Consider the following 26728-nt stretch of genomic DNA (forward strand, 5'->3'; position numbering starts at 1 on the left):
GGAGCATGAACTGGTGGGCAGGAGTTTTCTCTCTCTCTCTCCCCCCGCCGCCGCCTCTCAACTAAATAAATAAATATTTTTTAAGAAAAAGAGTAGCTCAAAATATAAGCCCTGAGAAAGCTGACAGGTGCAGCAGGGTGACAGACTGAACATCTCTGAGAGAATACACACACTAATATAAAAACATTCCATCTAAATGGCCAACCATAATAGGGAAACAAAGAGAGCTATGAGCTACTCCTTAACCAACATTCCTAAAAGGCTGAGCTTGCTGTACAAATGAAGACTGTCCTATCTAATTGCTTCTAATAACTCTAATGACTGCGGTTTATGTGCAAAGGCAAAAAGTGGCTTCAATAAAATCTATGTTGTATCCTGCTTCCAACAGAGATAGTGACAATTGCCTCTATTTGGAAGAAGACATAATTCTGTATTCAGTAATAAAAAAAAAGATGTGTCTGTTCACAAGCAGATACGCAGGCCCCTGAAACAAGCTCAGAATGAGCCCAGATGAAGAACTGGGAAGAAGGAAAAGGGAGGCCAGAGAAGAAAGAAATAGAAATGATAGATGGGCATCCTGGCACGCTTGCTAGGTCAGGGCCCAGATGACAATAAGTCGCTTGTTCTGCTAACATGCTCATGCTTCTCTTGGCCTAGTGATCCTTTGCCAGTGTCTTGGAGTCAGGCTTTTACCTTTAAGTCTTAAAAATTAATATTCTAGAAAGTTGTCAATGAAAGGGAGGAAGATATACAAGCACAAGTTTGCACACTTTCAGATCATCTCTCTCGAAAAAACTCCTACAACTAAGTGGCAAATATGCCCATTCATTCAACAAACATTTACAGAGGGCCTAATATGTGCTAGCCAAGGACTTAGTACTAGAGATTCAGTGGTAACAAAACAAAGACCATCTTTATCCTCATGACAGATCCATGGCATTATTGGGCCTTCGGGGCTAAGTTATTTCCGCTGGACACCAGCCATCATATTTAAAATATTGGCAAGAGTAGTTGACAAAAGCTTGATGAGCATACACAGACGCGGAGTTGTTTTCTGTGTCTCTGCTTGTTTGTTTGAACAGTCTAGATTTGAGGTGATTGTAGCTTTTGTGCCCTTATCAATGGTATCCTTATGCCAGATAGAGACTGTGAATCATGGTGTCACTTCAATAATACTCATTGTAATGAACACTAAAGCTCTGCTAAGGAAAGGACCTATCCACCATCATTATCCCATTTCTCTCCTGCACAAAGTCTATGAACTGAACCCACTCTGTGAATGAGAAAAAGGCTGGGGTTTTAAGGGCACAAAGCAACCAAAGTCCCTTCTACCCAACACAGATGCTGGCTGGTCCTGCTGAGCTGCAGCCAAGGACTGCTGCCCTCATCGCCTTTCTCCCTGCTCTCTCCTCCTTGCCGGGAGGGCTTACAGGAGCCACGGGCTCTACAGGGTCACTGGCACTGGCAGGGACCTCAGGGATCGTCTAGTTCAATGGCCTCCTTTTATTGATGCAGAATCTGAAAGGGATAATAAGGGTTTGCCCAGAGTCACGAGTAAATTAGAGGCAAGGACAGGCCTGAACCACAACGTGCTGGTCCTCCCTCCAGGGCTCTCTTTCTCACTGCATCATAAAACAAGCGAGGGCTCCTTCATCTCCTGATCAGAGGAGCCTCCCCCCTAAAGAACAGATCTCAATTCATCCTTCAGATCTCCATGTCCAACACTTCCCCAGGAAAGGGAGAAACGTGTCCTTCAATCCCAGATGTGCCAAACAAGTTCTGAGTCCATGCATGCACTTCCCCCATCTGGCTTAGGGTACTGGGTGTGTCCTGCAAACACTTCTCTGCTTGGCTGAACTACTGTCCAGGGGGCCTGGCACCTTCTTTCTGGGAAAAGGACGTGGATGCAGTGAGAAGGGGCCATAGGCCCACATCTGCACTTAAGGCAGAAAAATAGCTTCTGCTTTCCTACCCTGCTTTCCTACATTCTGGGCAAAAGCCAGAAGCTGGCTCAGAAAGCTGGCAGGAGCAAGGCCTGAACCACTGCTAGGAGAATGGCAGGAGCAAGCCCTGAGCCACTGCTAGGAGGATGTGCACTTAGTTGCTGTTCCAGCAGTGATATGGGAGATTTGGCCAGACCAGCCCCACTGCTTGTGAGCACAGACCCACACGTGTGAATTAACAGGTGTGCAGAGCTGGAGGTGACAACATGGGGGGAAGTCACCTGTGCAAACGAAAGTTCTGTTCTCAACCCCAGGATCCTGCTTTCTCAGCTGTCAAGTTCTTGAGGCAAGTTACTTATTCTCCAGAATGAAAAAGGGTTGCTAATAATTGTAGCCAGGCATTTGGTTAAGACACTGCTTAGGATGCCTAGGTACCCTACTGGAGTTCCATCCCAACGTGTCCGCTTCCCATCCAGCTTCCTGCTAATACGCACTGTGGGAGGCAGCAGGTGATGGCTCAAGTACTTGGGTTTCTGCTACCCATATGAGAGCCCCAGATTGCGTCCTGGGTTCCTGATTTCATTCTGGCTCAGCCCTGGGTGTTGCAGGCACTTAGGAAGTGAACCAGTGGATAGAAGGTGTTTCTCTCTCTCTCTCTCTCTCTCTCTCCCTCCCTCTCTCGCTCCCTCCCTTCCTACCTCCCTGTTTCCTTCTCTCCCCTTCCAAATAAAATGACATTAAATAAAAGTTTAAAAAATAATAAATTAAATAACTATAGCATCAAGAATTGTTGTGAGTTAAATCAGATAATCCATGTAGCTCTGCCAAATTACTCAAAACATGGAGCTATTGATAATAGATGCACTCTGCTCGGTCCCGTCTTCCTAACCTCCGAGCTCCCTATAGCCTAATTAACGGAAGAAATATTTCTCAAGAGAAGCAGGTTTCATATTCACCCAGAGATTGAGACTTCACGAAGAGGCCCTGTTGAGGGACTCGCCCTATTCCTACTAAGCTGTTTTCTGGAGGAGGAGTCAGTTTGCATACACGAAATCAAACTGTTTCACGGAGAGACAGCAGAACAGTCAGAAACTGGGGGCTCCTCTTTCTCTTCCTCACTTGTTCCCCACTGACTTCTGGACAGTGGGAGAAAGGGCAAGATGGAACAGTGACTTAGGGGAAGGAACTGGCGAGCAGTTCAGCTCTGCGGTTAATATCCAGGAGGTGAAGACTTGGCCAAATCTCCAGTCCTGCTAAGGAGAAGCACTGACTCAATCAAACACACATATTCCTAGCATTCTGCTATTTTTCAAATGTAATAAGCAAACAAAAATGTTTCTATAAAATACCCCAATAGGTGAAGATGAGAGAGCTCTGTATGATAAAGGTTTTTGTTCTTTTTCACATTCAAGTTTATGTCTTTCCAAGGGGTGGGGGAAGGGCAAAGAATACCCCTCCTCCCCCCAAAAAAAAGCAAATGGTAAATAACCTGCTAGAAACCCTGTTCATAGCCTGGGGCCCTGCAGGCTGGGAGCTGACAGTGACTGAAAAACAACATAATTCAGCTAAATTAGTAAAATGTCCTGTATTAAGGGAGGATCTTTGTAGCCATACTAAAGGCTTCCACTGGAGTGTCAAAGTGAATGACAAGCATGATTTTGATGAAAATTGTAACACAACTAAAGTAACAAAAATGAGTTTTTATATATAACATAAAACTCATTTTTGTTTGGAAAACTTGTTTAAAAAAGTAGTTTCCTACACAGTCTCTTTTCCTAAAGCAGAATTTTGTGGTCTTCCCTTATTCATTTCCACACCCCAGAGTAACTGGGATTTTATAAATAAATCAGTGTTGATTATTTTGAAGACATCCAGGGTTCATGGGCCTCCCTACGGCCCAGTGAGACAAGCAGGGGTGTTCTTATTTATACACTCAGGGTTCTGCCACATAGAGCTGAATTTTCTCAGGAAACCCATTTCTCCAGAAACCTCCTAAGTGCCCAGCTGGCTCTGTCATGGCCAATATTCAGAGCGCTCTAGGCATCTGAGGCATTTTGCTAGTATGTAAGAAAGAGGAATTACTTGGCTGAGAATCACCACACACCTGCTCAAAATATAAAGTAACAAATGGACGCCTTGGCCAAGATTTCCGTAATCAGATAGACACCTAGGATGCTTCCCATTCCCAAGGGTTTGATATTTTTTCCTTGTGTCTTTGACTCGGGATTTTCCTTCCAAGATGCCTTACATGGAGAGAGCTGGCTGGGGGTGACTCCTTTTCTTTTGGTCTCCCAAAGTCCAGCGCTGCCTCTCCTAATATGTTCCTCCCATTCTGCAGTGACTCCTGTTGCAAATATGAGCAGCCCTGGGATGGGGCTGCATTGGTCTCTTCCCTGGATTGCAGTCTACTTCTGGACACCCATTGTTCCCCCCATTCATAAGGCCCCTTCACTTCCCAAACAACAATGGCAACGGAATCTCATGACCCCACAATGTTCTCATCAGATCCTTTCAAGTGAGATCCCAGAGCTCGAAGGTGTGCTGGATTGAACTTTCCAAGGCATATTCCTGAGGACACAGCTTCAGCAACTCCCAGACATCACAGACAACCCAACCTCCAAAGCAGCAGAAATGCATTCACTGCAAGTAGTATTTACAGAAATCCAACTGGCCGTTGTATAAATCTGGTTCTCTGTAATGTCTCCTAAAGAGGATTCTGGAACTCTTCAACCACACCTTTTGAAATCACAGTTCCACGTGCCTCTGGGAGGCAGCAGCTGTACCAGGGCAGCTTTGGCTTGGAAACTGGACAGGACCTCGATTTATTTTCCAGCTTTGCTCCAAAACTCTCGCTCTCAGTCTGACTTCGCCTACCAATGTTTGAATTTAACTATGAAATTTTGTGTGTGAGGACTACAATAAGAAAAGACAGATAAGCACCAGAATCTGAGTGTCAGGGCCCTGCCCACTCCTGTGGTCACCTTCAAGCTGTTGCTTATATCAAAAGAAGAAAATAATGACCGTAACCATCACAACTTTCCATACGATTGCATCCATTCCAAAAATCATTCCTTATAAGTATTTAACAGAAAAGGTAAGAGAGACCATCCCATGGAACTTGTCGACAGGGGCAGGGAAAGCATTCTTTACAGGTTCCAGCAGGAGTACAGACTATCTCTAAAGCACTGGCCTGCCAATGTCAACAGTGATAGCAAAGGCAGAGGCAGCAAAAGGAATAGGGGGTGAGGGGCATGCCTCCGATCTCACTCAGCGGTGTAGTTGTGAGTTCTGTCTCTCTGATCTCAGGCACGAAGCATGGCTGTCTAAGTTTTTTTTTTTTTCTGTAATCTATAAAATAGGGATCATTATTATATCTCTCTGATGGTGTGGATTCATGACACAAAATAAATACGCAATAGCTATGAGCTAATGACTGGGAATGACTCTTCATTCATTCATTGATTTAGCTGACATCACTAGGTATCTATGTGCCAGGAGCCATGCTGGATAGTGGAGAAACCAGTCTTTGCCTCATTTGCTGACCCACTCAGAACAGCCAGTATCTCTCTGACACTTGGAAGCAAGGGCTGGTGTTGGAGGAACATAGATGATATCCACAAGATGACTGAGAAGAAACAATGATGATCAGAGGAATCAGCCACTCCCAGGGACATTCCACCAGCCACCGAGAAAGCCCCCCAGGAAATCAATAGGCTCAGAATCTTACAGTTCTAACACTGCTTTAATCTTGGAGGGCAACAAAAACAGGTGGGAGGGGGAGAAAAAGTCAAAACCTTATCATGGCCCATAAACAGTGGGGGAGGGTGGTACCTAGGGCGGGAAGGGGTACAGGGCCAGGCAAGACTGCCTCCATCAGTCACCAGGCTACAGAGGCACTTCAGCTACTGGGTGGGGCAGCTTTCACAGAAAGGGACAGAGAAGGCATGGGGATTTTAGTTCAAATTCCCTAATGATGCCATATAAAACTGTGCCAGATTTTTGACAGTAGGGGCTACATGTCCTATTTACATTATTTATAATGTTTTCTGCATATGTCTACCTGTGTCCTTCTTTAATGTTTTCAACTCTAAATTTAGGAACAGCCATTCAACACTTGTAAGGATGCAGACCACCATCGTGTTCGACAGACATGCAGACATGCAAAAGTACTCTATTCGAGAATAGAATCTTTGTTCATAGCAATTCACACACAAAGCATGAGAAAAATCTGCACATGCATTTCTTATCTCCTCCTGCCATGCCCCTGGTTTTAACAATGAATACAAGACAGCCTGGCTGGAAGAGATCCACAAGCACTGTCCATCCTGTTCCATCTGCTGGAAACCCAGCCCCAGCTGGGAGGCAGAGGCTGCTCTGCAGCACCACGCCCCACGCACAGAGAGAAAGGATGGAAGCCACACTGAAAATGAAGGTTGTAGCCCAGGGATGATCGGCCCAACGGAAACAAAAGGGAACCCCCTGTGAACCTGGAATGGAGATAAGGGCACAGCACATTGACTGGGGCTCCTACAGCACGTTCCCAAGGCTGAATTTCTGTCCACTTCCTCAACGCTGGTTTGAAGGATACCTAGCTGAATGGGTGTGGCTCTCAATGCCTGTCACAGGCTGAGTCCACGAGACGCGCCACTGCAGTCTTCAGAGGAGAAGGGGGAAACATCGGGTCTCTGCCCATCCCAAACGGGAGCATTCGGCAAAGGCACAGTGGAGGTAGGAGCCAGTGGCTACACAGGCAGCACACCTGCAGCATGTAGGAGCCCCAGAGCTGTGCTTCCCTCTCCTGAGTCAGGGGAACAAGTGCAAAACTGAGCTTTTGTCCCACTTGCCTTTTATTCTTCTCTTTTTATGATTACCTTCCACAGCTTTCTGCAAAGAAATCTGGCACTGGAAAAATGCTATGCAGCATCGCTGCTTTGATAATAATATTAAGCGCATGGTATCAGCTAGTGATAGGAAAGGACCAGCTGGAACTCTCAAAGCCTCTACCTTGCCAAAAAAAAAAAAAAATCCCTAGCAATCTCATCTCTTCCCCTTAGGGCGTGTTTCTCCCAGGGACAGCCAGAGGGTAGGGGTGCAGGGCATTTGTGTGCAATGCTCAGGTGCATGACAAAGGTGTGATGCTGCCACAGCAGACACTTGACAATAAAGTGCATGAGCAGCAAGACAGCCTTTTTCTGGCACGGGGAGGAAGATCATGATAGCAAGTGCATAGGGTGTGCCCGGCATGAGGAGCAAGCGCAAACAGAAAGAGGGCCACCGGAAAACCTGGTGCCTGGCGGGTCCCGGTAAGGGGGCAGGTAAGGCTCAGCCCTGGGGCAGCTGCAGAGCCTCCCAGGGGGGGCAGCTGATCACTTCCTTTGTTCGACTTGCAAAGATGGAGTAGCCACCCATTCCTACACTACACACACATACACACACACACACACCCATCCTCCATAGACAAAGCGCAACTGCATTGCTCTGCGCTAACAAATGTCAGTTTGGGCTCTTTTTTAAAATGCCCCTTCCAGCCGGGACTGAGTCGCTTCCGCACAGGAGCGAGGAACGCCAGGCCAGGGCGGGAGATTTCGCCTGGGCGGGCACCCGGCTGGCCGCGGCGCAGAGGTGGTTTCTGGAGCTGATAAAGGCACGGCCCCTCTGAGCCCTGTGCCTCCGACACGGCCGGCCACGGGGGCTCAGCCTTGCACACAATGGCAGTTGGACACGGCGTGCACACACAGCGTGCGCTAACGACATTCAGCACTAAAAACAGCCTTGTCTTGGAATGGGAAGGAGAAATGATAGGGAAAAGGTAAAAACCTCGAGGGCAAAACATAAAAATAAGTTGGTCAGTTCTATTCCAGCCGCGGTACCTTAGGTGTTCAGTGCAGGCAAGGCGGGCGCCGGGCGAGGACGGGTGCCCCGGGCACTCCGCCACCGGCGCGGTGCGGGGGGCAGAGCCACGGTGCCCGGGCGAGCAGAGGGGCGCGGTCGGGCTGCCAAGCACCCCCGGGGAAAGGTGTCACCTCGCCACCTCGCGCCGGGCCCATAGGTCCTTGGACAGAAAGCACACCTCCGCCCAGGGCAGCGGGGCGGCGGTCCCAGCTGAGCGCGCTAGGGGGGCTGCCGGGCGGCAGTGGCCAGGGAGGACAAACAGGCTCAAGTTCTCTGCGCCACGGTCTGGGTTTCTTCTTTGTTTTCTTTTGCCCGAGCCCCAGGGTCGCTCAGTCCGGGTGGCGCCCGCCACGCCGGCCAGCCTGACCACCGCTCTCCACTGCCCGGACAACGTGTCCCCAGCCCTCCCGAGGGACGCAGCCAGGGACGCCGCGGCGGGGCGGCGGCGGGACTCACCGTGATCCGCGGGATGTTCTTCTTGCCCTGGTAGGACATGGTGGCGGCGGCGGCAGTCGCAGCGGCGGCCTCCCTGCCTGCTCTCGTGCGCCCGCCCGCCCGCTCGCGCGCGCCGTGCTCAGCGCGCAGCGCCGGAGATCAGGTGGAGCGAGTGGTGCGCTGGCCGCGGCCGCCGCCTCCGCGCGCCTCCGCCCCCCTGGCGGCCTGCACGGCGGCTGCCAGAGACAATAGTCAATCCCCGCGGTGCCCTCGCCCCCGCCCGCCGCCGCCAGCCCGCACGCCCCGCTCCGGGGCTCGGCGCGCTGAATTTCTCCTGGTGTGCCAGCTGGGACCCCGTGAGACAAGAATGGCTGATCTGCGGCTCCTCCCTCCTCTACTCGCTTATCCCTATTGATCTCCCTCTTTGCATCAGCCTCACCCACTTTTCCTTTTTCTTCCTTTTTTTTTTTTTTTTTTTTAATTCTGACTGGCGAGCGAGGCGCGGCCAAGCCTGCTCCAGAGCCACCAGGGGGCGCGAGGGGCTTCCCGGGGCGGGGATGCTGCGGGCCCCGGGTGCTGGGCGCGGACCCGCGTTGCGCTCAGGGTCTCCAGGACCCAGGCCCCGCGGGCGCCGTTGTCTCCGGCCACCTCCCAGCCCGCGGTCCCACCCGCACCGCCCGTGGTTTCAGAAGAGAGGACTGGGGTCCTCCCTCCCGGGGGCCGTTGTCCTCCGCCATCGCGCGGGCTGAGGGCGGCGGCCTCCGCCTTTGTTAGGGCAGAAGGCGAGGAGCCCTCGCGGCAGCGGGCGCGGGCTATGCACCCGGCGCTGGACCCTGGGCACCCTGGCCAGCCTCCTTGGCATCCCCGGGGCCGTGAAAACGCATCATAGAAACTGGAAAGCCGTGGTTCACATTCAAAGGGCTGCGAGGGGCGTGGTAGCAGCGGACATCATTGTATTTTTTTAAATAGTCTCCAAGTAATATTTTGTAAAGAAACTCCACCACATTCCTCTCTCAGAATCAAAGACTGCACATTTACACTGCGCTATAATACACAGAAAGCACCTGTAGTGGGAGAGCAAGAGCCCCGGCTCCTTGCTGCTATGCAGCCATAGCTTTTGTGGGTGGTGTTGCAGGTGCTGCCTGTCTGCAAGCAACCTCGTGCACTGCTCAAAACCCTGGGTTCAGCTTAGGCAGGGCTGACACACAAAGATTCATACGTTGACAAAAGCCCTGGAATAGACGGTCCTTTAGCTACCTGCTCAAAACAAACAGCCAAGGGAGACCTATCTAGAGGGGCCACTGTGGGTGGGGTCTGGGCCTTAGTGGTGGTGGTGGGACTTCCTCTGAAAAACTGTCTCAAATGCACCATTTAAATAACAAAGAAATGGCCTGCCGTGCGAAATGCAGAAAGCCCTCTCAAGTCCCCTGCCATGCACACTCCCCAGCTGTCAATCCTAACGCCCCACGAGCTAGGATTCCATAGATGTCACTGCGCATGTCTTAAGTCTGTTAGCGTTCTTGAATTCTCCTTTCTATAAGGCAGGCCTATGACCAACCACACTTGTGGGCATCTTGTCATTAAGCTGAAGGCTCACTTGCAGTAGAGAAGCTATATAAGGCATCCACAGAAGGAGGGGACCGTGGCCTCCAGCCTGGCCTTGCCAGAAACTTGAAATGAGCCAGCCGGGTCACAAAATCAAAGGACGCACTGACCCCCTGCCACCAACACTGCACCTTCCGGGTATTCACGGATAAGGGCACTGAACGCAGCCTTCTCTGGAAAAGGCCACGGCGGTCTCCATTTCTGAGATGCTATAGCAAGGAGGAGGAACTCACACAAAGGTCACCTCCCTGTTCTCCTTTGCAAAGCAGGGGGAAAAGAAAGACTGAGCCAGGACACGCCCTGAACATTGTGCTTTCTTCCTAAAACACAGAGGCTGAGACCACTAGCCAGGAGTTGTGAAATTACAAAGCATTGTGGGGATTGGCATGCAAATGAGCAGGATTATATTTAGAAGAGTAAAAAGAGAATTAACTACACACTATGAAATTCTACAAAACTGTAAGTTTTCCATAGATAGTTCTGTTCCAAATAGGCTGGGAAGGATCTTAAAGCTTTTTCCTTAAAAAGCAAAAAGGGACATTTACAATCCTAAAGAATACCATGCTCATATTTTTAAAAATTTCATGGATTTCTTTGCCTTTCTTGCCTCAAGTTATCTCCTCTCTTTCTTTTGCTATAATCCACAGTGCTCGTTTCTAAACAGACTTATGCCATATTTTGGATGATTTGATGACTATGTGTGTGTGTGCGCGCATGTGTGTGTGTGTTGTTTCAAATTATAAGACTTGGTTAAAGTTTTTGTGGTCAAGTTTGCATGCAGGAGATCATGCTGAATAGGAATTGTGATGTGTTCCTCCGGATCAGACTGCTGTGACAAGCCATGCACAGGAATGCATAATAGCCAGCTAATCGGTTCAAGCTGTTGCCGTCATCAGAAATGTACAACAAACACTATTATTTTCCTGCTTTGCCCCCTTCAATCATCTTTCACTTTCATAAATCAAAATAAAGCCTCTTAGATGAATTTGGAGGAAAAAGCCTTCCTCGGTCATGTCATTCTTCTTATTCCAGGAATAAGAAAGGCAACTCTCAACACTGGCTGCCTCTGTGTCTGGCCAAGAAGGACGGGAGTGGAACCAGTAGGGTTGTTTTCTACAGTACAGTGACTCTGAATGGTTTTCCTTGGAAACAGCAGTGCTGAGACAGGGAGTGAGAGACGTGGAAAAGCAGAGACTTGATTTTGGGCCCAAAGAAACTTGACTTTGGCCACCAAATCTGCCGCACCCAGGCTTCCACCCTCAGAAAGTGGCTACTGGATTGCGGTGCTCAGGCCAAAGCTTTGGCCCCATCCTGACTTCTGCCTTTCAATCCCACGCCCACACAGCACATCCAGTCTCTCTGTCTGAGCCTCGGCTCTCTGCTCTCCATCTGCCAAGCCTCTTCTCCCTGTGTCAAGTGTCTTCAGCAGTCACCTGACGATGGCAGTCACCTCCTAGCTGGGCTCTCTTCTTCGCCATCACTCATTCATTTATTATCACAATAGTCACACATTTTTTTTTTTTACCTTGTGCTCACTACATGCCATTATTCCTCTAAGTGCCAGTATTACAGAGGTGAATAAGAACAAAGTCCCAACTCTCAAGAGTTTACTTTGTACCCCTAATTAAGAGTCCTACCTATCACTTGCTAGCTACTTTCATAACTTTCTCTATTTTCATAATGCTTTTTTATCATATGACATATTCATTTATTATTGGGTGCTATTCTTTTCTAACTGGGCAAGGAGTATGTCTTGTTGAATAATTATTAGGTGAGTGAATGTAAGAATTTAAAAATTAGATCTAAAGAAATAGTAAATAGGTGAAGCGGGCGCTTTCTCATAACCTAAAGGGCATGCATTGGAATCCAGATTTTAAAGAAGCTGCTTTTGCTTTCTCTATGGCTTCTTAGAGTTTCTGGAGTCTAGACTTCAGAGCAGGTAAATTTCAGGTGATGAAGAAACACTTTGCTCACATGACACAGTCTAAAAGTTCCAGGGCAGAATGTGGGCCCAAGAGTGGCGTGGTGGAAGAGACGGTACCCGAGCAGTGATGAGACAGGGTTCGGCTTGGAAAGGAGCTGCCCTCAAAGCACATGGAGAAGACCAAAGGCTGTGTGTTGAATAATTTCCTTAAAAATAATAATTCATAGTGACTTTCAAAGGAGAAGTATGGGCTAGAATCCAAATCCAAATGGTAGCCTAAGGAACTGAACTTGGGAGTGAAAGGAACCTTGTCCACAGTCCAGGTCATTCATTTTCTGTGATCTGCAACAGATCACTTCAACCATCTGAGCCCTGGTTTCTTCATCTATAAAATGAGGATCTTATTACCTACCTCACAGTGTTTTGTGGTGAATTATTAATTCACCCAACTAATATTTGTTAAGTACCTATTATGAGTACCTAGGCATTAGGGATACAAATATCTGGACAAAGCAGAGAAAATTCCTGACACGTGAGACTTGAATTCTAGGGAAAGGAAGCCAAGAATAAAAAAAAAAAGTAAGAATCTGTAGTACTTAAAATACTTAGATTTACCCAGGACAGAAGAATCAAGGACACATTACCTTTTTTCACTTCAGCAGCTCAGTGAAAGAGAAGGTGTTGCAGGGACCAGAAAATGACATTCCAAAAACCAGTGCTTTGACATGCTGAGAGGCCTTGGGACCTATCTCAGAATCAAGATCCCTCTGACCTTTCCGTGCTTCTAGCTCTCCTGGCACACAGAGAGGCTTTCTGCAAGGTTCTTTTATCTAAGGGAGGAGCTGAGCCAAATTGGGGATTTGTCCACCACGACATGCAATCGAAAGTAACAGCCCTATATTTAAGATGATCACGGAGAGAGAGCACAGCAGCTTCCTGGAGGAGATGAGCAATCAAGAAAAGAAGCAGGCAGAGGGGCCAGTGGGATAAAGAGCATGCCATGAGAGTACCGGTTCTGAAAGTCAAGAAGCAAATGGATGCTGAGTAGAATGTGTTCACTTTGCAAAGAAAAGTCAGCAAGATAAGAACTGAGAATCCACCAATGGGTGAGAGCGCTGTCACCACCATGAGGATCTTGACCCAAGTACCTACAACATGCACTTCTAATACCCACCTCACGGTGTTTTGTGAGGTTTTGTGCATGTGTGTGTCGGGGGGTGGGGGGGAACATTTATTTACTTATTTATTTGAGAGGCAGAGTTACAGAGAGAGAGAAGGAGAGACAAAGAGAAAGTCTTCCATCTGCTGGTTCATTCCCCAAATGGCTGCAACAGCTGGAGCTGAGCTGATCCGAAGCCAGGAGCCAGGGGTTTCTTTTGGGTCTCCCATGTCGGTGCAGGGGCCCAGAGACTTGGGCCATCCTCCACTGCTTTCCCAGGTGTATTAGCAGTGAGCTGGATCAGAAATGGAGCAGCAGGGACTCAAACCAGTGCCCATATGGGCTTCCAGTGCCACAGGCAGAGGCTTAACCTACTACGCTACAGCACTGTCCCCATATGTTATTATTCCAGCAATGATTTCTGAGTACCTACTATGTTTGTTGCTCCTCTTCCAATCCAGGCTCCTGCAAATGCACCTGGGGAGGCAGTGGAAGGCAGCCCAAGTACATGGGCTCCTGCCATCCATGGTGGGAGACCAAGATTGAGTTCCTGACTCCTGCCTTTGGCCTGCCCCAGACCTGGCTCTTGTGACCATTTGGGGGCATGAACCAACAAACGGAAGATTCCTTCTCTTGTCTGTCTCGTCTCTCTCTTTCTGCCTTTCAAACAATTAGATGAATCCTTTTTTAAAAAATAAAACAAAATGTACAACCCTTTCACACTTTCTTTTATTGTCAATAGGAAAGAGAGATGAATCAGTAGCTAGCAGATAAAGTAGAATCTAAGTCAAGAGAAATAAAAGCATCGTTAGATGCCAATAGTGTTGATTCAATAGAGAAAACTTAATGAGCAGAAGAAAATGAGACAAGTGCTACATAGAAGCCTCCTTAGACAGAGAACACAAGGGACATCTGCTGTCCCAGTAGGGCTTGCTCTTAGCTAGGATAAAGAAGCGGGTAGTACAGTGGCACAGAGAGGGAGCCGGGTTAATTCCATGGAGGGAGTTGTCTTCCAATGGCATCTGTTTTCTCTGCCATCTGCTAAAGTACTGGAAGTTAAAGGGGAAAGGAGTTGCTATGAAGTCATTTTCCAGGAGATTAAAGGGACTAGGGAAACACGGCATGACTGTCTGGCAGCACCAAGGATTCCGCTTAGAGTGGCCATGAATTGAAAGAGACGCAAGTAAGCACACTGTGGACTACCCTCTGGCCACTTACTGCTACGCTGTACAGGCATGTAGTAGTGAGGCTGTGAATTTAACAAAGATTTTCTGGATGAGTGCAGAGAAGAGAGAGAAAAACCCAGGGGAACTGGGGATGAAGCAGGAATCTAAATGGATTAAGAGAGAAGGGAAGGCACAAATGTGTAGATATGTAACAGAGTGAACATGGTAAAGAATAAATGAGATTATTCATGTAAAAAAGCTCTTAGTACAAAGTGAGTTAACTAGACGGCAATAATTCATACCATTATTTTTAATGCTTTGCTTATTATTTGCTAAACTTGTTTATGTCAAGAACTCGCTCTTCTTTATCTTTGTATTCCCCAACTATTTTCTAGTGCTTAGAATCAAGTAGAATCAATGGGGAAGGGGTGATTAACTGAACAATCAATGGGAAAGTCCAGAATATTCCGTCTTCCTTTCAATTTCCAAAATATCTAAAGTAAGTGCTTCCCCATTTATACAGTTTTGACCATTATTTTCTGCTTTTTAAAATCACATTTCTCTTTTGCTGTGTTGATGTGGCGAAACAGTTTCCCTTGGCCCGGATTTGAAAGCTTGGGGGAGGGAGAGTTCTACACTAAATATAGGAGAGTTCTTTTTTTTTTTTTCTTGTAAACACCTCTATTTTTTATTTCAAGGAGCACATGGGTCAATGCTCTCAAGTCTATTTGTCCTGAAGGGGCACAATTGATATACCAGGACTGTGTGAAATAAGCAGGATATTCTAATGTTAAATAAACAAACATTTGATCTTAGAATTGTCCATTACATCATTTGGGTTCATTAATTTTACCTACAATTTAAACAAAGGAACCCTTAGTCATGTAATCCCAGTGTTACCGAATGAAAATCAAAGTGATGATTCACCTGCTATTATTAGATGTTTACATATTAAAAGCAGAAATAAACTGACAAACAAGCTTACATTTGATATACATGAGCAAAGAAAAAAAATACAGACACAGGAAAGTATTCTCATGGGCTGATTCCAAAATCAAATTCCTACCAGCCTGAGTAGAAGTGTGCAAGCCTTCTACACCTCCCTAGATGGACGCTCTCTTTCCTTTCTTCAGTAGATGACATTTGTTAAGACTTCTGGCTGGCTCCATAAGCTTCGATGGCAGCTCACTTCAAAGATACAGGCTAGGGTTATGGGGTGAGTTGGGAAGGGAGGGATGAACGGTCCTGGGCTGAGGCAGGGGTTTGACCTGGTGGTTAAGATGCTTGCGTCCCCACTGTAGTACCTGGGTGCGACTCCCAGCTCCAGCCCCTCATTCTGCAGGCCTGCCAGTGCTCAGAAGCAGCAGTGATGCTCAGGTGGTTGGGTTCCTACCACTCACAGAGGAGACCTGGAATGAGGGCCTTGCTCCTGGCTTCAGCCCTTGCCCAGCCCCCTCTGTTGTGGGCAGCTGGGGAGCGAACTAATGCATTGGCGCTTCCTCTCTCTCTCACTCTTTGTCTCTCAAATGAAATTAAAAAATTGCATGTTGATCCCTAGCTCTGGCCCAGCAAAGTTAGACTTTTGAGGTGAGGTTTTATTCACACTAATGGAGAAAGGCCTAGCAGATTTCCCTTGCAGTAGCAAGAGATACTATGATGTGAGTGATTTCTTTAAACTTCAGAAATTTTTTTAAAGACTCTGTTTTCCCAAAGGTTCTGCTGTGTGTCAGGTTTTATCAACAGACCCGAGATTTCCCAGTTATGGATGTGCATGTGGCTGAGGAAGAAGGCAGCTCAGTGCATCATATCATTTTGATTTTTAATATCTAGGCGCAGCTGCGGGTACAGGCTTATCTATATCCAGTGCCCCATAAAAGTAGTTTCCTTTCCCACTGAAACCACTTTTTTACCATGCCATTCAGCTGAAACCTCTACCTTAGAAAACCAATGGGGGTAGAAGTGGATATTTTGTGAGGAGTGAAGGGGCTTAGATTTGGGACTCATTTGAAATTCACACTTGTACTTCACTTATTTACTCAGTCACATATGCAAAAATTTAGGGAATATTATTTAATCTCTTTTTAGGGCAGGAATGGCGGTGGGAAATGAGTCACAAAACTAGCCCCTGAACAGAGGCAGGTGGCAGCACTTACCTGTCAGGAGCCAGGTGCATGCAATTATCATGGTAAATGCCATTCTCATGGTGGTGGCCAGGAAGACCTGACCTCAGTTTCTGAGACGCTCAATAGCTGGTTAATGTCCCCAGGAGAAAAACAGATGGAAGTCACCGAAAAATATGTCGTGGTAGGCAGAATAATGCCCCCTTCCCGAAAAAGTCCATGTCCGAATCCTCAGAACCCACAAAGTCCAATGTAATCACAAGATTCCTTATAAGGGGGAGGTAGGAGAGTCAGAGAAAGAGAGAGAGAGAATATGGAAGGGAAAGTTGTGATAAAAGAAGTCAGGGTCAGAGACCAGGAAGTTAAGATGCACTCATTAGCCAAGGACTGTGGGCAGCTTCTGGAAGCTGGAAAAGGCAGGGACCAGGTTTTCTGATAGAGTTTCCAAAAGGACTGAAGGACACTCGGGGACACCTTGATTTTACTCCCATGGACTCATTTTAGACTTCTGGCCTCCAGAAGAGTAAGATGATAACTCTATAAGGTTTAAGCCTCTAAGAATGTGGTAATTTGTTACAAAAGGAATAAGAAACTGACATGCATATTGATCAAAATAAAGACTGATGATCAGGAGGCTACATGTAGTCTCTCCACTAAAAAAGTCATGATTCCTTGCCCAATTTCTGGGATCTGAGATGGTTTTTAGGCTTCTAAGGGGAAGCTGTGTCATCAGGGAGAAGAAGCCTGCAGCAGCACGCTCAGTGCACATGGTCAAGACTCCCTTAGTGTCTCCATGAACTCCTATGGCTGTATTCCTAAGCCACCGCAGACTGGGGAAGGGGACTAAACACCCGGAGGTCTTGTGGACACAGGTTCCCACTGACAGGCAGACTGGAAGCATCAGCATAGCTGTTCTTCTACAGTGCAGACATGCAGAGACCAGGTAAGAAAGCCAGACTCCTGGTCTAGACTTGGCTTCCATTTGGCCTCTTGGGTTCACAGATCCATGTAGAGGTCATTTTCACAGATGCTTGCTGATTCATTGAAATAGAAAAATATGGCAATTAGCAAATCTCCAATGTAGTTCCTTAGCTTGCAGAGTAAATATGACCAAGTAGGGAAGACCAGGCAGAAGCCTCTAAAACTGACCCAACCCTCCTTTTAGGCTAAAAGGTGTGATCCTAAGAGATTAGCAGAGGTAAGTGGAACTGAAGGGTACAGGGCTGGCAGTACTCCTCCTATCACCATTTAATTCACTGTTCTGGATACTGCAAGAGCCAACAAATCCCAGAGCAGCGCTGGAGTTTACAGCTGAAACCTCAGTCTCTAAGAATTTTCTCAACCAGTCTGGCATGGCCTCAAGAACACTGTACGTAGTTATTGAATTAGCCAATAAGTGCTTTACATCAAAAGAGGACATTAAAAGCAATGTGCACACTCCTGGAATAAACAATAGTACACATGAACATTCTTAGTCACAGGCTATGCTAATCATCCTTCCCTGGATCATAACGTCATCTGAAAAACCTAGAGTTTCTGAATATCTTGCATAGTTTCCCAGAGGTATATTCTATTGATGGCATCATTCAAACTGAACCAGATGCACAGAGACTGACAAGTACATTTGCTGAGGTTTCAACAGGATTTGGATCCCCAAATCTACATACATGGTTAACCTCAAAGTCTTATGTTAACAGTTAATGGAGTAATGGTTCATGCATTAAGGATGGAACTTAATCCAATTATGGTATCAAAAGACAGAGTATTAGAAAGTGACTGTATTGGATTAGGTTGCTGGGGTGGAGCCCATGATTGAAACGTGATGACATTATAAGGAGAGACTACATGGAAGGCAGATGACAGTGTGCTCACGATGTCTCTCTGCTTCTTGGATCACTGTGTGATTCTTCCTCTGCTGTAGTCCAGCCTCACCAGACGTCTGAACCACCCAATCTTAGACTATGAACCTCCAAGCTCTAAACTGAAATAAACATTCTTCTTAACTAAGTAACCTCTCTGGTATTTTAATGAAAGTAGCTAAAGCTGATTAACATTGAAGACTTTGGTAAGGCCCATGACTTCTAGAGAGGTAGTCTACAAATATTCAGGGCCTTGGTAATTTTACTTTGGTAAAATTTTAAGAGTCCAATGCATGAGGGCCTGCCATGAGACTTTCATCAGATTAATTATTAACTAATCATTTTGATAATTAATTATTCAATGATTATTAATTATCAAAATATTGCATTGGGCAACTCTTCCTGCAGAAAAGGAAGCAGAAAGCTTGGTAGGCTTATTCAGGTTGTAGAGAGAACACATTTCACATCTGAAAATGTATTACACCAAAAGCTGTCAGCTTTGTGTGGTACCTGGAATAAGAAAGTGCTCCATAGCAGATCTGGCTGCAGTACAAACAGACCTGCCACTTGGGGGCACATAACTCAATAACCACTATGGTGCTGGAGGTATCTGTGGTGGGAAAAGTTGCCACTGAGTTCTAGTTACAGAATCATGATTTAGATTCCCAGGACTAGAACTATCTGAAAAATAGGTTACTGTAGTGTTACTGGATCTCAGTAGAGATAGAAGGTAACCAGAAATGTCAATCCCCTAAGTTCCAGCAGAATTCACACATCAAAAGATCTGGTGGCCCCAGTAGTAACGCATTGTAGATAGGAGAGATACATCCAAAAATGGCCATGAAAAGGATAGAGGAGTCTGTGTGAGTTGTGTGAACAGGCAGTCCCATCTCCCATGTCATTTACAACATTTCTGTTAGCACACACCTGTGGCTCTCATGATCGGATTTTGGAGAAAGGAAAATTCCCAAGACTGGCTTACAGGTGGTTAGCTTGGTATGCACAGCAAGCTGAAAAGAGACAATGGCCACATGACATCACCATGAAAGGTGCTGCTGAAAGACAACAAGAACGAGACATCTTCTATGGCTTCAGAGAGGGAACCAAGTCATCTACTTTGTATGGAAAGAAAAGTGGCTCAGGATTACATACAAACTGTTGAGAGAATTGATTGTGGCCTACAGAAAGAAAGATTAAAAGATCAATGAAGAAGAGACCTTGGATAGAAGCCCTTGGGTGGATGTATTTGGGAGTGGACATGAAGAGTGAAGATACATGAGTTGCATGTTCTGCACCTTCTCTCTAGAGAGCATCTTTCATAGAAGAGGCACTAAACGAGGTAAATAAAATCATTTAGTCAGTTGACATCAGCCAGACTCTGATACGGGTTATGCTAATGTTGTCACAATGGGTACATGAATGGAATAGAAAGAGTGACAGGCTACAGACTATACAGGGAAAAAGTTAACTCACCAATGACAGCCCAGCTACTGGTGCCAACAAATATCCACCCTGCCAGAAACAGCAACACTGCCTCCCCAACATGACACACCCAACATTCACTTGGTAACCAGTTCAATACCCTGGAACCCTTTTACATTGGAAGGTCTGTTGATTCATTTTTCAGAAGTGAATGTATTCTAGGCATGTACTTTTCCTTTCCTACTGCTAGTTACCTCTGTCAACACCAATGCTTGAGGGTTTGAAGAGTGTTCATAGAACTGGCATGGGATCTCACATAACATCACATCTGTCCAAGAGGCCTATTTAATAGCAAACAAGAAGCAAGGAAGACCATGGGATCCACAAGTTACATCAAATGTCACACTGCCCAGAGGCTCATATTCTGAGCATGGAAGAATGGTCCAATGGAGGCAAAATGGAATCTATAATTCAGAGAAGATTGTCTGTCATGATAGGGCCATCTTCTAGAATGTTCTATGCATTCTGAACCCGGCGCCCACAATACATTCTATACATTCCAACTCAACCCCTTTTATATGGTCTGGGTTCCAAAAGGAAGCCTGCAGTACTTTCTGCTCAACTTTGACAAACGGACAAGCACATCAGCCAAAATGTACCTGAGGCTGAGAGGAGCATGTTGACCAGGCCTGCCACTCCTTAGAGGTAAAGGGCGTAATGCCAAGTAAATCACTCGGACTACCAGAAGTACTGAAGGTAGCATGGCTAGAAGAGGTCAATAATGGGTACTACTAGTCTTAAGACCAGGAAAAGCAGCTCTGAGACTCGCAAGAGAAGAGACACTCCAAATGTGGAGCTGTTGCTCCCAGACTTTACCCAAATAAGTGAATCTGAGAAGTACGAGGAATGGTCTGTAGCAAACACCATGGTGCCCCATTCCGGATCCTTTCCAGGACTGAGGACTTATTCCCCCCCAGGGGCTCTCAACTGTCAATCATCAATCCTTTCTGGAAATTTCCCTTGTCTCAGGTATCCCCAGCACCACCACCTGGGGAAGCCTGATCCAATAGCTGGTTAATGTGAGCAGATAAAATCCACTGCAGGCTAACAACTCTAAAGGGCTGTCCTAGTTTGTGCAGACCACATCACAGCGAAACTCGTCCCAGCACCAGTGCTTTCCTGTCTTCTCCCTTCAGCAGAAGCTGAGCACAGACACACTCCCTAATAAACTTCCTGCACCCGGTTCTTCTCAGAATCTGCTTCTCATGAAGTCCAAGCAACAACAGGAAGACGGGTGTTAAATATTTACATGGAGAGGTATTTTATTTAGCTCATATTTTAAGATTTATAGATTCACTTTCAAATTCAGATTTTTTGAAAAGTTAGAAACCCTGGCAACTCTGAGCTCACAGACACATGCTCATACTCGACTAGACTCAGATACTGGCTCCTTTCTGACCGAACACTTATCTTCCAGGAAGCCATCAACTTGGCCATGTCCTCTTCCTTCATATAGGAACTGCTTCCATTTATTTATTCCACCTGTCTGGTTTACGGTCATTTGAATTTCTGATGTCCGTTTGAAGACTGAGTTATTCAGGAATTTGAGAATAGGGACTCTGTATCTCAATCATGAGGGTTGTATTCCCAGGGCAGTTGTTGGTGCGTGCTCAGAATTGAGAGGGCAGTGAATTATTTCCAGGGCATTCCCCCTTCCCAAGTCCATTCTGCACTCCACACTCACTGAGCCCTGAACCACGAGAGAGAATCTGAACTACCAGACCCTCTGCAAAAAGCCTGTTTGAGAACATGCCGTAGAGCCCCCTGAATCTTCCTTTAGCTTAGTGCAATCAATTTCACTCTTGCGTGATGGAAACACATGTGATTTGGATTCATCTCTGCCTGTATAGGACAACAGCTCACGCCCAGATGAAGGATGTGAGACTCACTCCTGTTGAAGGCCAGACTAGCAAGCCAAGCCCCAAGTGCAAGGCCATAACATGAGTTTATATTTTCCAGCTTTCCCATCCGTCTCCAGGAAGTAACTTTGGCTGCATGGTTGTTTGAGTGTGTTTTCTCTCTTGTTTCCTGTACTCAGCTAGCGCAAATGCTCCAAGGCCATCAGGCCTCATCAACCTCTGGTTCCCTAACTTTTCGGAGAAGTAGGAATGGCAGAGACATACGCCTGAGGTTCTAGACACAGGCTTTGCAGAGCAAATTCCCAAAGGAGCTAAGAAATGAGAAACAGGTGCCTCTTGTACACAACTTATATGTCAACAAAGGAGTACTTCTTTGTTGGGCTGGTCACCTTCACACACTCACCCCAAATGAGACCATGGATTTCTGACCTCTGGAGATGCAGTATCAAATGGCTGTCTACCTGGCTCCAAGCAGAATTCTTAGACAGTTTTAAAGGTCCAGGCACTGATTTTCATTGGCGACATGAATATAAAAGGCAAAAAAAAAACAGAGACTGAAATAGTGAAACACTTAGCTTTTCCTGATTCATTTCTAATTTTTTGACTTTGGAATTAAAAATGTGAAAAATCTTCTAAGACTTATGGCCTTTATCTATAAAATGCATCAAAACTATCTGAGTGGGTATACTGACACAAACATGGGAACAAGTTTTAAGAAGTTGAAAGAGGAGTTGATACATTTAAAGGAGTCAGCATTGAGGGTATTGCAAAATGTTTGTTGAAAAAGTAGAATAAGGATTGCATTAAGATGGCCCAGTAGGGAGGGAGCTTACCGCTCCAATCTAGAAAATGATAGTTTTAAAAAAGTGGAGTCAGTCTCAGGGCAGAGTTAGGGAGAAAACAGCAGAGGAAACTCCAGTTAAATTAGAGGGACACAGTGGACCTACATGGAGGGTGTGGACACACACAAATCAGGACCCCAGCAGCCGAGAGCCTCCACACCAGCTTTGGAGAGAGGTGAAACCAGACTGCAGCAGCCCAAGCCACTGGCGATAAAGCTACAGGAAAAGCCTGGAGGGAATCCGGCTTGGAGCCCTGTGGGGGATAGTGGACCTGCCAAACTAGAGAAGAAATAAAAAGTGGCAGGGAGGCATGTTTCTCTCTCCCAACCACCCTGCAACGGCATCCTGTAACAAGCCGATGAAGAGCAGGCACCATATTGGACACACTTAACAGCGGCACCAGCTCATGTCCGCACCCAGCAACCAGGCGTGTGGGGACTCCTGAGTCTGGCAGGGAAAACTGATGGGGTGTGGGGGCTGGGTGCTCAGGACTGTGGGAGGCTTGTGTGCCAGGACTGTGAAAACACTGAGACTGCGGGGCTTTGAAAACACTGAGGCTGCGTGGGAAGGCTCAGGGAGCAGCTGGGACTTTGGGCAGTCACTGTGGGAGAATCCACATGCTCAAGGCTTCCTGGTTCCTTGGTGAGGGACAGAGCTGGGGAATCTACTTACACCAAGGACTGCACAGATCCTTTGTGTGGTCCTTGTGGAAGTGTGGACGAGTATTATACCCACTGGGGCTAGTGCCTGGGCACTGGTCTCCTTTGAGGAGAGGAAATAAGCTGAGTCTCCTTCGATTTAAGAAAGAGAGTGAGAGCGAGAGCGAGAGAGAGAGAGACTGATTTACCACAGGTGTCACCTTAATACTGCCTTCACACTGCAGCACCGAACAGAGCTCCCTGGCCACACTTACCACATACCTCTAGGTATTCCGTAAAAACAGACACTCCACTAATCTACACACAGTCCAAAGATAAAAGCTACCACCACCACCACCACCACCACCACCACCACCACCACAACAACAAAGAAGAAACCAATGAGTATCTCCACAAATGCTGAAAATTAAATGCACCAATTCAAAAAACACGAAGAAGGAACACCCCCAAAAGAATACAACACTTCAATACTAGATTGTGAAGATGAAGAGTTTGAAGAAACACCAGAACTTGAATCCAAAAAATTGATCATAGGAATACCTAGAAGTAATCAGAAGAAAATGCACAAACTAATGAAATTCGTAAATGACATGAAAGAAAATTTCTCCCATGAAATTGAGATCTTAGAGAAAGAAAAATGAAATCTTGAAAATGAAGAATTCAATAGAACAAATAAAAACTGCAGTGGAAAGCCTTATCAACAGAATCGGTGAAGCAAAAGAAAGAATATCTGATTTGGAAGACAAATCACAGGAAAATATACACTCAGACAAAAAACAAGATGAAACTAGAAAACTAAAAAAATCTATAGGATACTATCATATGGGTTCTAGGAGTTCCTGAAGTTTCCTGTGGAAAGAGAGAAAGGATTAGAAGATCTTTTTAGTGAAATAATAACAAAAAAACCTTCCCTAATTTGTAGAAAGAAAGGGATACCCAACTACAGGAAGCACATAGAACTCCTAATAGACATGACTAGAAAAGATCTTCACCACTACACATTGAAATCAAACTCTCCACAATAAAACATAAAGAAAAGATTCTAAAATGTGCACGAGAGAAATGCCAGACTACTTTCAGAGGATCTCCAATTAGACTCACAGCAGAGTTCTCATCAGAAGGTCCACAGGCCACCAGAGAATGAGGAGATATATTCCAAGTCTTAAGAGAAAAAAAAAAAAACAACCTATCAACCCAGAATACTGTACCTTGCAAAGCTCTCATTTATGAATGAAGGGTGAAACAAAGACTTTCCATAACAAACAGAAATTGAAAGTATTTGTCACCACCCATCCAGCCTTGTAAATGATGCTTAAAGATATGCTGCACACAGAATCACAGAAACATGGTCATCACTATAAAAGAAGATAGAGGAAGAAAATCTCCCAGTAAAAACACAAAGGAAATCCAAAGTAAAATAGGAATATTTATGGAGAAATGGCAGGGCAAAAATGTTACTTATCAATAGTCACTCTGAATGTATATGGCCTCAACTCTCCAGTTTAAAGACAGACTGGATGAACAGATTAAAAAACAAAACCCATCTATTTGCTGCCTACAACAAACATATCTCACCAACAAAGATAAACACAGACTGAAACTGAAAGGATGGAAAATGATATACCAGGGTAAAAGAAACCAAAAAAGAGCTGGTATAGCCATCCTAAATTCAGACAAAAAAAGACTTTAACACCCTGTCAAAAGAGACAAAGAAGGGCACTATGTAATTATTAAGAGATCAATTCAATAGGAAGATATAACTATCATAAACGTATGTGCACCTAATTACAGGGCATCTGGCTATTTAAAAGAAATGTTAAGGCATCCAAAGGAAGACATAGACTCAAATATAGTAGTAATGGGGGACTTTAATACCCCACTATCAGCAATGGACAGATCAACTAGACAGAAAATGAACAAGGAAACAGCAGAATTGACATTATGGACCAAATGGACATAAAAGATATCTACAAAACTTTCCATCCTACAGTTGCAGAATACACATTCTTCTCACCAGTGCATGGAACTTTCCCTAGGACTGACCACATACTAGGCCATAAAGCAAGTCTCAGCAAATTCAAAAAAATCGAAATCATATCCAGTAAATTCTCGGACCACAATGGAATGAAGCTGGAAATCAACAACTCAGGAATCTAGAGCATATGCAAACACATGGAAACTGAACAACATACTCCTGAATGAGCAGTGGGTCATAGAAGAAACCAAAAGAGAAATCAAAAACTTTCTAGAAGCAAATGAAGATAATAACACAACATATCAAAACTTACAGGATACAGCAAAAGCAATGTTAAGAGAATTGGTTGCCGGCGCCGCGGCTCACTAGGCTAATCCTCCGCCTTGCAGCGCCGGCACACTGGGTTCTAGTCCCGGTCGGGGCACCGGATTCTGTCCCAGTTGCCCCTCTTCCAGGCCAGCCCTCTGCTGTGGCCAGGGAGTGCAGTGGAGGATGGCCCGGGTGCTTGGGCCCTGCACCCCATGGGAGACCAGGAAAAGCACCTGGCTCCTGGCTCCTGCCATCGGATCAGCGCGGTGCGCCGGCCGCAGTACGCTGGCTGCGGCGGCCATTGGAGGGTGAACCAACGGCAAAAGGAAGACCTTTCCCTCTGTCTCTCTCTCTCACTGTCCACTCTGCCTGTCAAAAAAAAAAAAAAAAAAGAGAGAGAATTGGTTAAGCAATTGGTGGGCCAGCTCTGCGGCTCAACAGGCTAATCCTCCACCTAGCAGCGCCGGCACACTGGGTTCTAGTCCCGGTCGGGGCACCAGATTCTGTCCCGGTTGCCTCTCTTCCAAAGGCAAACCAATGGCAAAAGGAAGACCTTTCTCTCTGACTCTCTCTCTCACTGTCCACTCTGCCTGTAAAAAAAAAAAAAAAAAAAACCACACAACTATATATATAGCAATTGGTGCCTACATCAAGAAATTGGAAAGGTACCAAATAAATGAAGCTATCAATGCATCTCAAGGATCTAGAAAAATAACAGCAAACCAAACACAAAACTAGTAAGAGAAAAGAAATAATTAAAATTAGAGAATAAAATTTAAAACAAAAAATACAAAAGATCCAGCAAAATGAAGAGCTTGTTTTTTGAAAAAATAAACAAAATGGACACACCATTGGCCCAACTAAGCAAATAAAAGGAGAAAGAAGACCCAAATTAATAAAATTAGATCTGGTGGCTGGCTCTGTGGTGCAGTAGGTTAATCTTCCGCCTGCAGCACTGGTATCCCATATGGGCACCAGTTCTAGTCCTGGCTGCCCTTCTTCAATCCAGCTCTCTGCGATGGCCTGGGAAAGCAATAGAAGATGTCCCAAGTCCCTTGGGCCCCTGTACCTGCATGGGAGACAAGGAAGAAGCACCTGGCTCCTGGCTTCAGATCAGCACAGCTCCAGCCATTGTGGCAATCTAGGGAGTGAACCAACGGAAGGAAGACCTTTCTTTCTGTCTCTCCCTCTCACTGTCTGTGACTCTACCTCTCAAATAAATCAATAAAATCTTTAAAAAATTGTTTTAATTAATAAAATTAGAGCTGAAAAAGGAAATGTAAAAATCTCTTCCTGAAAGCTTACCCTCACATCTATGCAGTGTCCCCTGGAGATCCCCAGAGCCGCTGCCGACCTTCAGCACTGCCCTTAGAAAGTACAACTACCTATTTTGTTAACCATTCCCCTGGACTCCTTGAGAACAGGGCTCTGTTGATACACCATTGCATCCCCAGTGCCCAGCATAGTGCCTGCAATAGAGACAAAGGCACAGATGAGAT

At 45.9% G+C, this 26728-nt stretch overlaps 1 protein-coding gene across 2 annotated transcripts in view; it reads right to left on the reverse strand.

Annotated features, from left to right (window-relative positions):
* Positions 1–26728, reverse strand: part of DPYSL3 (dihydropyrimidinase like 3) — a 120070-nt gene that overhangs the window by 54405 nt on the left and 38937 nt on the right. Inside the window, exon 1 of one of the 2 annotated variants that reach the window (XM_008255198.5) lies at positions 8292–23012. The exons of the other annotated variant lie outside the window; for it this stretch is intronic. Coding sequence (XP_008253420.1) covers positions 8292–8330 — 39 coding nt within the window. The 5' untranslated portion in view covers positions 8331–23012. Of the gene's footprint in view, positions 1–8291; positions 23013–26728 lie in introns of those variants that run through there. 2 annotated transcript variants of the gene reach the window in all.

This window comes from Oryctolagus cuniculus, chromosome 6 (genome assembly GCF_051225735.1).
Source record: "Oryctolagus cuniculus isolate XC-2025 breed Fujian yellow rabbit chromosome 6, ASM5122573v1, whole genome shotgun sequence".
NCBI lineage: Eukaryota > Metazoa > Chordata > Mammalia > Lagomorpha > Leporidae > Oryctolagus > Oryctolagus cuniculus.